The sequence below is a fragment of the Drosophila ficusphila genome, unplaced genomic scaffold (assembly GCF_018152265.1).
Source record: "Drosophila ficusphila isolate 14025-0441.05 unplaced genomic scaffold, ASM1815226v1 contig_791, whole genome shotgun sequence".
Classification (NCBI taxonomy): Eukaryota; Metazoa; Arthropoda; class Insecta; order Diptera; family Drosophilidae; genus Drosophila; species Drosophila ficusphila.
In genome coordinates this window covers 492494-503495 of record NW_025064737.1, presented here as the reverse complement: position 1 = coordinate 503495, position 11002 = coordinate 492494, and the positions used below count along the sequence as shown (strand labels likewise).

Genomic DNA, 11002 nt, shown 5'->3' with positions numbered 1-11002 from the left:
ACAGCAAAGTTAAGTCCCCTTTTTTCGACGTTGTTTCTAACCCTCGCAGCGGAAAAGAATTTGTTTAACAAGCACTTATTTAGATTATATTTGTTGATTTCCACTTATGGAGCACTTAATGCGAACACGAATTCTGTATCCTGCGTCTCGGATTCTATATCTCACAGCTCGGATTTTGCGAGCCATCCCAGTCCATCCAATCCTTGTTTGCCACTCAAGTATGATTGATAATTCTGATGATTCATGCGTGTAATTCAGCTAGAGGTTGTCTGCTTTCTTTTCTCCTCTTTCTGGCGAGTCAAAGACATAAAGCTGTGGCATTTATAAGAAACTCATATGGGTCATGCTTTTTAATTGCATTTTGCGTACTTTTAAAGATAGTTCTCAAGAAGTGCAATGCCTTTAAGTGAGTTGAACATTAGGATGGCATTTTAAAGTTGTTCAAGTTATTAACAAAACCATCAACGAATAAGGAAATATTTGTTAATTTCCTTTCATCTTTTTTTTTAAACAAATCCATTTCAAAATGCAGTTAACGTTGATCTTTATGAGTTTTTAAAGTTTACTGTGCCTGTGAAACTATTATGTTTGAGCTTTCCTTCCTGAGTTTTGACTAACTAACCGCAGACCATTAAAGCACTGCTAATTAAAACTCAGCACGTTTTCACTGTCGCACAGTTGAGCCAAGTTAAGTTGAGAGCCATAAGCCAAGCCATAAAACAGGCAAACCCACGACCGCACAGAAGCCATCAAAAATATTGTAACACATTTTGCCTATTAATTGCGAGCCGAGCCACCGGTCCCCTTACAGTCTTCAGTCTTCTGCTCGGAGTCCACAATTTTCCACCTTTTCGGCCGGCTGCAGTCGATTTTCTCAGCTAGACCCACAGCGCTCATCCTAATGAAATTTGGCAACATAGTCGGTGAGTTTCGGCCTGGCCAGTTGCCCTGGAATTGGGTTCTGCTCGGAGCTGGCTTAAATAAGGCAAACGAAAACTATAAACTCATTGGAGTATTGGGAATCGAAATGGCTACGTGATTTCACACGGCAGCAGCTGGAAGTCTTAAGCTCTCAGATGCCAAAAGGGTGTTTCGGGGATCTTCAAAAATTCATCGGAAAAGCAATTATTAATATGTTCTTTTAGCTTAGGAAAGTAACAGTACAAAAAAATATAGTCCATATTCGATAGACTGCTTTTAAAGTCGTTCAATATTCAATATTCATTTTTGTCTACAAGAATTTAATTGCCGAAACTCATTTTATACCTATATAATTGTATGCAATAAATAATACAAATTCAAATGAAGAGAGTGTTTTTTATATCCCATTTTCCAAAAATTATTTATTAGTAAACAATAAAGAGATGCACACATCGGTTTAATTCTTTGATATATATTGCATATTTATTACATTATGCGATAAAAATATTTTTAAGGAAATAAATTTAACACTTTATTATTATATTTATTTAATTATATAATAACTGTAAGTGTATATAAAACAACTTGCATATTTCTCTGCGTGGGACACTCACCTGGAATTGCCACAATTTTGATTGTCGAATGTGTGGGCCCTATCCCGGCCTCAAAATCAGACTTTTGCCCCAATTGCCCGCATGTTGCTATGACAGTGGAAATAAATTGCCAACGCGTTGAAGGCTGAATAACCTGAAACCATGTAGGCAAATGAAAGCCCCACATGCAGATACAAAGTGATGTACAAAGTTCCCAAAACTTCGGTTCCCTCTGCGCAGTCAAACTGACGAAAACGCGACATCCACCCATTTTTTTGACTGACACACAAACGAACAGGTTAAAACCATCACCATCTGCACTGAGCAAAAGGTTGAAACATATTTATGGTAATTAAAATTGATTTGAAAAGTTTAGATTGTCTCTGTGGTCGCACACTCTCTTCAAAACGTACACTGTTTCACAGTAGGGAAACCGACTTTGATTCCTACGCAGACTCCGGTCGCTCGTACAGGATAAATTTTGGCAGCGGATCTCTTTGGAAACCTATTTATACGACTCCGTGCAGAAAAATAGCAGTACAATTATTTTTCCTAAAACCTAGTGCAAATAATTTGAGTTTGTGCTCTATTAAAATACAAAATTGAATGATAATTCACAATCATAAAATAAATACTCGAAAAATCAATTTAAAATAGTGTAAAGTTGCCTGAATATATAGAATGTTAATATGAATGTCCATGAATAATGTTATTAATTAAGTTTACAAATTTTCGGTAGTCATATTCGGCGCTATTACTTTAACCGCAGACGTACTTACCAACTGCCTGCATGTGTGACAAAACTTTCTAATTAAAGTTGCTGCAGCCCCGCACTGAAAAGTTGACAAGTTCTCACGTGTGTTTGTATTTGCAAAGGCGAGGACAAAGTTTTTGGTGTCGGCTTTTAGGCGCACTGCGTAATATATTTTACTTTGGCTGATGCTGTTTTTTTTGCCTTCGCTGCGGTCTCGATTATGCAGCGAATTTAAGTCAGATTTTAATTAGCTATCCGGGCCATTAGACAAGCACCAGACGCTCAATAAAACCGCGCAAAATAACAGGAAGTAATGCTTCTTTAAACAAGGTTATTTAAAAAAATTATATATAAAACATTACTTAAGATCTTTAAGCTATGGAAACTATCAAGACTAACTTTTTGGATCTAGTAATGTTGTCAATCAACAAAAATTTCTTTTTAAAATACTAATAAAGTTTACCACACATAGCATATCGTTTTATAAATAATAACATATTATTAATCACATTTCCAATTACAAAAGAATCATAAGTCTCGTTACGACTACATAATGACAATAATTTTGGATTCTCAATTGAAATGATTTCAGTTGTAATTTTTGCATAACTGGACTATTAACAGTTTTGTATTTGCTTGGCTATTCAATTTAGAATAAAATTATTAGCAAAACAACAAAACAATTTTAAAAGCTTAATTCAGTTTCAAGTACAACAGATAAAGTGCTTTCGTTTGAGCCGACTGAACTTTAAATTAAGTCGGATCTTCAAAGAGTTTCCAACTGGCCCCAGCTCGAATCGAATAAAAATAAAACTTGCGAGCTGGGCGAGCAATGGTAAATCAAAAATAGAAGACAACGACTACCCGCTGGTTTGCTCTCGAGCTTGCAATATTTTTAAGTTTGCCATTCAAATTGAATTAAATAATATGCACTCGACTCGCAAACAGAACTTTCCCCGAAAACTTAACTTTCGCTGAGCTCACCGGGAGGTGGAAAAGTGGGGATGGAAAGCGGAAAAGAGTAAGCAAAATAAGGCAAAGAATCTGAGGAGGTTGCCGGCAACTTTCATAATTCATTTCTGCCTGAGTGTAACAATTTTTGCACTTTATGACTTTCGAGTGCGCGCAGTGCGAGTGCCTTGAGTTTGACTTTCGGGCCCGCAAATCATGCAATTGCACCAGCAACTATGCCAGCAGCTACAACAGCAACTCTCAGCGGGAACTTCAAGTTGCAAACATTCTGGGTGCATCCTGCTCTTCGGGGGGAAGCACCACCCCTCTCCCCTTATTTTTGTGCTAATTACAGGGGCAAGACGCGGCTGCAGACGGTGCATTCCACTTGGCAACAGCCGAAAACAAACTTGCGGCCAAGAACAACAAACAGGCAACCAGAAAACAACGATAACCGTAAAGGCCAGCCCCAAAGCAAAATGAAAAAAGAAACAGAAGAAGGAAGTTGTAGTCGACTTATAAGACAAGAAAATACCTTGTAAGAAACAAAAGTATTTTATTTTCACAAGAAAAACCTAACTTATTGTATAACACAATATTTAAAAAATAATTTTATTTCATTTAATTAGGAAATTTTAACTAATTAATAAAAACTAAAATTTGAATACAATTTAAGTAAACTGTTAAGTAAAATGTTAACTAAGTAAATGTGAGTAAAGTACAGAAACAAATTTTGAAGTTGTCTCCAAATAAAGTTATGAAGAAAATTTAACCAAATAAAATGTTTTCACTATATTCCCTTAGTATTAAGCTAATGGGTATAAACACAAGGAGCGAAAGCGAAAACGAAAAGGCAAACAAAACACCAGCGACAGGCCAAAAGGCAAGGCCAAAAGCCTGACCAGGAAGTTGTAAACGGCATTGGGGCAGGCGTCCACTCGGTTCAAGTTCCGATGAAGCTCAGGCTCAAGCCGGTCCAGAGAGTCAAAAGGGCTGGAAGGCAAAACAAAGGCAGCAGGTTCGTGGGCAAGAGCAAACAGATTGGCAGGCAGAACGACCTCGGGACAAAAGTGCTAGTACATGTTCTACCAAAAACAGGTAGGAGGTCCGGAATGCTCAACACTCCCCTGCTCCCCGGAACCTTTTTAGCAGAAGGTGCCGGCAAATAAAACAACTAGTAGTAACCTCCAAATAAGAAAGAACATTTTTCTTTGTAGATCATTACGAGAGTTTCACACACCCGCCAGATAATAAATACTCGCTTTTTAAATGTGAAATTTTTAGCAGCTTCAAATCTAATATATTTGTAGGAAGACTGTTAAACATACAATTATTAATATCAACAATAAACATTGTTAATGAATCTATTTAAATTATGTTAAAATTGCTTTATTAAAATTACATATCCATTAAATGTTGACTTTAATTACCCAAAGGCACTGAAAACTTCAACGGTTCATTAATTATGCCAGCCGCAAATTAATGCTTGAATGGATTCAAAACCCACATTATATTCTTGCATCAGAGATAGTTACTTTTCTGAGAACAACTTCAAGCAGCCCTTTTTTCGGAATATTCAAATCAATTCTTGATAGCCTTGTATTGACACATGTGTTATTTCGATTAAAGAGAATATTTTTGTAAGTTTGGGGTCGGTTCCGTTGGCTTACCTTCTGTCCATAAACATTGTTTATGTCACGCACTGACACGCGTCGTCCCTCTCGGAAGAACAACAGAATTTTTCGATTTATATGTATATACAAAGACAATTGAATGCGCGCGAGTACCCAAAGGACTACTGCAGATGGAGTTCGATATTCGGCGTCGGTTTTCGGTATGCGGCACTCGGAATTTCCCTTATCGCCAACCCACTCCCACTCCCACTCCCACATAAATATAAATAAATACATACAAATAAATAACAGAAAGGATATGGGACCTGGGAAATGGAGTCGGTCATGGAACGCAATCGAGAACAATAACAATGCCGCAAATAAAAGAGGCGCAGCGGCAATCGGTTGGTTAAGTGAAAACACTTGAACAATTCAGACGGTCTCAGTTCAGGCTGCATAAATAATTTTCTCCTGATGAATTCGAGGCACCAGAATTTTCAGTGAAATAACGATGCAATAATTAAGGTAAACGGGAACACAGTACAGCAAAAGAACTTATTATTTAAATTAAGCCCGGAGTACGAGAATATTATTTAAAAATGTGTTCATTATGTTGGGTGGTTTATTCTCCGCGCTCTGAAGCGCCTTAATGTCGCCTTATATAAACAAAGCAGAACAATCAAATAAGATCAATTTAAGCAACGGATTAATCAATTTAAGTCAAGTGAAACCAATCAGATTTATAGCCCAAAATCGGATAAATTATATCTTTTACACCTTGCGATCCAAATAACGTTGCCAAAAAGCTCTACACTACTCTGATGAAGCGATAAAATCTTTTAAAAATGAATCCACTTATCCAAAATACCTCAGTTAGCAGAACACAAAGTTTAAAACTATTTGCTAACGCTTATCAGCAAATACCACACGAATCTTAACAATGGGCTGCTGAGCAATTAATCTCGTGGAACCAAACCGAACAAAACAAAACCCGAGAAATCCGGTTGCCTCTAATGCGGCTCATAATTTATGAGCCTTCGCACGCACACAAAAAGTCTTGGCGTTAGGAATCAACGCTCACATAATTTGCATAAATTGGAGATGTATCAACTGAAATTGAGGTAATAAAGCCAACATCCAACAGCCAACGAAGGGCCCTATCAAATTCTGGGCTTTGATGACGGAGATGCTGATCTGCTATCGGCCCACTGGTAATTGGCACTAATTTGCTTTCACTCCATTAAAGAATCCCCCACGATTTAAATGCAAATGAGGGCGTTCCACTGGCTAGAAAAATAACAGGTTTGGCGTTGTGCAAATACTATTAAAATCAATTAAGAAATGGAAATAAAACCAATCTCCGAACACGGGCGTACCCCTCTTCTATGAGGAAGTGACACAAACTCGCTTCGCCTTTTATCACAATTTATGCAAGCCGATAACAAAAATGTTAATAATTACATTCGCTCTCACCAAAAATTAAGTTAATCGCAGGTGTGCGACAACTGCCAAGAACCAGATATGAGAATACATCATACAAGATACAAGATACAAGATGCGACCGTGAACCCCAAGAGTTCAGCGGTTGATCAGCTGTTTCTGTATCTTATGCTGCTGCATTCTACCGAAATAAATGAAATGAATCCACTTAATTGGTCAGAGAGCAGACAAGCCCGTATGCTCATCTTTCAAGCCAAGTTAAACAAAAATAGACTAAAACACCCGTCTTAATCCGGTTATTAAACTTTACACTGTGCAGCAAGTTCGTGTAACTTCTCCCTCGTTTCGGTTAGCAAATGGATCGACTATAAAAATGCCGCGCATGCTCAGCGGCGCTTTTAGTTCGTTCGATAATTTCAAAGTGTTCGGTTCGGGACACGAGTGTTTTAACATAAAAAAAATAACATCCCTAGCAAATATGTCACTAAAATACGTAAGTGGACGACTCTTCTGCATAATCGTGAATTTTTAATTGCTCCAAATGAATGGAAATCGTGTTTAAGAGCTGGTCTTTCCTGAAATCGACTGAATAGGAATGCAGCAAATTTGTTCTAATTAGCTATTTACGTAAGCTTCATTAGTGGAATTCCTGTTCACCGCATAAATTACAATATGCAATTGGTTAGGATGCAAAATTATCATGTTAATATCATTTTTTGTTTGAAGAAACCAATTTTTCGAACACATTTCCAGTTAAGTACTTTAATAAACCATCCTCAAAGTTAAAAAAAAAGAAAAAAACACCCGACTGGTGAAGTGACTTTTGGCTGATTTTAATATTTATTTAGTGAAATAAATTGCTTTATTATCTGAGGTGTGAATCTGCGAACCATGACCAAAAGATGACGTTTAATTTCTTTCTATTCAAGCTACCAATTTGCATATATTTTAAGCTCGATTAGTTTCATTGTAGTGGATATGTTAATCATGGCCACGCAAGGTCTAATGACCTTTCCCACAAGGGAAAGGAACATTTCCGTTAGAATATAAATGCGAACAGAACTAATCGTAAACAAATCCAGTTTAGCATGTGCCAACTATGCAAGACCTCTGCAGATTTGAAGGTTGAAACGAATCGGATGGGAATATTTTAGAGCGCCCACACTCCCAAAGCAAAAAACGAACCAAATTTCGAAATTGGAACACATTTGGAGGGGCTGTTTTCAAATGAAACAATACAGTCATAACTTAAGAGATACCACCGAAATCGGTGTGAAAACCAAGAAGAGTTTTTGGGCAAGGTGGCCTACTTAAAATTCGTCATTGAAATTGGTGGATTGTTTTCAAAGAACGACGTTTTTCTTGGCTAGGTTTTTAAGAATTTAAATTGGTTTTGTTTGAGGTAGTTCTCAGGTTGTTAGAAATTTCTAAATTCAAAGAAAATTGTTTTAAAAAGAAATCAAGAAATTGCTATTCTGTAAAGAAATAATACAAGATTAACGTAAGACAAAAATACAAATATATTTATCTAACACCTTTATATGTAAATAAATAAGTAATTTTGTGTATTTTCTTTATAGAACTCTAAGTATTAATATTTTTAAATAACTAACTAATAAACAGTATGTCTTGCAGATTTTGATTGCGGCGGCAGTGCTGATCGCGTTGTGCGGAGCTGATGTTTCGGAAATAAAAGCAGACAAAATTGAACTTCCATTCAATGACTTACTGCCACCCCTGCAAGATGAAACGAGCACCACCTCCACCACGACGACCACAACTTTGAAGCCAACCATAACGTTGGCCACGAAGCCCACCAAGAAATCGTATTACCAAAAGCCAACTGGGTTGGTCAAGGATGAGACGCCAAAGCCTCAGCTTTCCCTGGATCTTCTGCCACCTTTCGAAGATGAACCCAAGCCAGCGGAGGAAAAGCCCCAGCCAGTGGTGGAAACTACGCCAAAGCCTGTGCTCAAGGTCACTCAGCCGACCGTTGTTAAGGTTGCTCAACCTATCATTCCCAAGGTCACTCCACCGGTAGCTCCCAAAGTCATCCAGCCAGCTGTTCCCAAAGTCGCACAATCAGCAGTTCCCAAGGTCATCCATGCCGCTGCTCCCCGTCCGCAGTACTCCGTTCATCCCGCACCACAAGTCGTTGTTCAAAACCACCAAGGTCCTGATTTCAGGAGCAGGTTCCAGTCCCGATTCTCCAACTACTTCCTTACCAGCACCGTGCGGCCAAGACGCGGTCCTTTGCCCACGATCACGCCCTTTCCTCGCTACGTCAGACTGTAGGAATTCTTTTTTAATTAGACTAGATAAGCATCCATTCAAAGGCCAAGTCAAGACATAAAATAAATAAGATACGAAGCGACAAACACTGAGATAATGAGTGGAAACTATGCGGTATTATTTAAAAGCGACTCTTGAGCATGGAACTCACAACAAAATATTCAAACGTTCCGAATGTTGATGGATCTTAAATAATTTATGAATGAATTAAAGTCAACATTTTGGATCACAGTAGAATATATATTGACATTTTGCCAGGTCAGGTTATCTGTTTTAAACTAACACCTTTACTATGATATTGAATATATAATAAAATCATATATATTGTTAAGAAAAATCTTGTATTATTTCTAATCAAAAACATATTATTGTGAGGTAGCTTGCAATTTTACCTCAAGAAAAAATGTTTCAAAAATAAACAGCATTTTTTTACATGTGTTAATTGTTACTCTTTATCGCCTTACTTTTCCGCTTTAATTCCAAATGTATAGCATTAATCCTTAAGTTAAGATGTAAAGTGAAATAGCGCTGTCAAAAATTCGACAGTTCCGTTGGAAACAGTGAAATGTTACTCCAGGTGTCTCCACCCCGAAAAATCAGCCAAATTCACTTGTCAAACTTCCGGAACACCTTTCCCTTCCTCCAAAACAAACACATTTTGGAGTCAGCCACAAAAGCGGAATACAGATTCATTAACAGCATTTAATTAATTGCTTGGCGCCGCCAAAACAGAAACTGACACTGAAAGCCGCTGTCAGCTGCCAAATAGCTACAAACGCTTTGCCCCCCGGCTAATATCCAAACGTATTTTGGCACCCAAGCCCAGACCGACACCGAAACCGAACCCGAATCCAAATTCAAAGCCAACTTTGAACCCGAACCCATCGCTTGACATTCGCTCAACCTGCTAAATGCTAATTACTTGGCGTTGATGATGTCGCCGACATTCGGGCTGTCAGAAATTTGTCGCATTTGCATTGCCATTTGAGTGCAGCACACAACCCACACTCTAAAACAAAAACGGACATAAGTTTGAAAACTGGAAATTGATCAAATATTCCTACAAAATTATTCAGAACATTTATTCGGAGTCATTCAATATGGCTTAGAGTTTTCATAGTTAAATAAATTTGGAAACTTTACACTCTTGGGCAAATAATAATACATCTTCAATTTTAAGTTTGCAAGTGTTGTGCAGTAGAAATCACACTCTCGGTCGATCTAATCAAATCATTGCCATACCGATTAGCCATATTTATGGCTCCCGTTTGTCACTTACTGTTGGTATTGTTGTTACTGCTCCGCTGTTGTCCATTTGGCCGCGTTAATTACACGGCTGATTGACATTAATATGCGTTGCTACTGGCCGATTGTGTTATTGCCGGCAAGTCCGACGGCGATCTTGATGCAACAACAGATTTAAATGGCTATCAGGCCTCAGGCATAAATGAAGCAAACATTGCCGTTGATTAATAGCATTAAAATAAATTTAATGTGCTATTAAAATGATTCTGATAAATGTTTTATGCATATTTGGGGGAATACCCTACCATCGTTCTCAGCCGCTAATTGATGAATATTTTTTGTCTGTTCACTTGATTTTCCTATTAAATGATTGCGATAGGCAAATGTGGCCACAAACGTTTTGATAGCGGAACACTCAGTAATAAATTTATCGTGTAAGGCACCTTAAAGTTATTTGCCGGAAATCAATTTACTGCAGGCAAAGAATTTTTTCAGTCATCTGATAAGCTGTAATGAAATACATTTTGATTTAAAAATACTTTTGCAATTTGAATAAAATGCAAAAATGAAAACATGAGTAAACACGAGGAACTCTACGAATAATCATTGGCAGTATTTGATTTCATTTCAGATATGTTGCAACTGAAATGTAAAACTTTCCAATTAAAACGGACAACTGAACGTTGGCTCTAATAGCTCGCCAACAACAAATTTTCTACTCGATTTCCTGTAAAATTGATAAAACGCTTTTCTATTGCCATGGAAACTTTGTAAGCCGATTCGCATGATACTGGCCATGTTGGAGCTACTGTAAGCCAAGCTAAGACCGAAGCCCCCAATGTCAGGCAGTGACAAAATCATAGCGATTTAATGCGCTTCAACTAATTACTCAACCCCCCAGCTCTTCCCGCGGGAAATGCCATGAGCTGTCAAGCCGAGCAACAATTTAAATGACACTAAGCGATGTCGAAAGGCGGGTGATAGCGTTTTTTATTTTAGACGAACAAATCATACACTTGTTGGGCGTTAATTTTAGTCCGTTAATCTGTTTTAAATATTGAACCCGAATAAGTGCAAAAAGTAGACTTTGCCACGAAATTGGCAAAACAATCTTATTTTTATCAATGAATTCGGAAGCATTAATGTTTTAACTGTTCAAATATGCATTTGTCATTTAAATAGAGGCAACTCGA

General features: G+C 37.6%; 1 protein-coding gene across 2 annotated transcripts; it reads left to right on the top strand.

The window, feature by feature from the left end:
- Positions 1 to 6684: 6684 nt before the first annotated feature.
- LOC108093536 (extensin) lies at positions 6685 to 8957 on the top strand. 2 transcript variants are annotated; one of them, XM_017193629.2, is made up of 2 exons: positions 6685 to 6765; positions 7908 to 8954. In XM_017193629.2, exons 1-2 carry the CDS (start codon positions 6751 to 6753, stop codon positions 8565 to 8567), a joined length of 675 nt encoding a protein of 224 aa, XP_017049118.1. In that variant the 5' UTR covers positions 6685 to 6750; the 3' UTR covers positions 8568 to 8954. The 2 variants fall into 2 exon arrangements, with proteins under 2 accessions (XP_017049118.1, XP_017049117.1); XM_017193628.2 differs by having other exon boundaries at positions 6688 to 6765; positions 7896 to 8957.
- The last annotated feature ends 2045 nt before the right edge of the window (positions 8958 to 11002 follow it).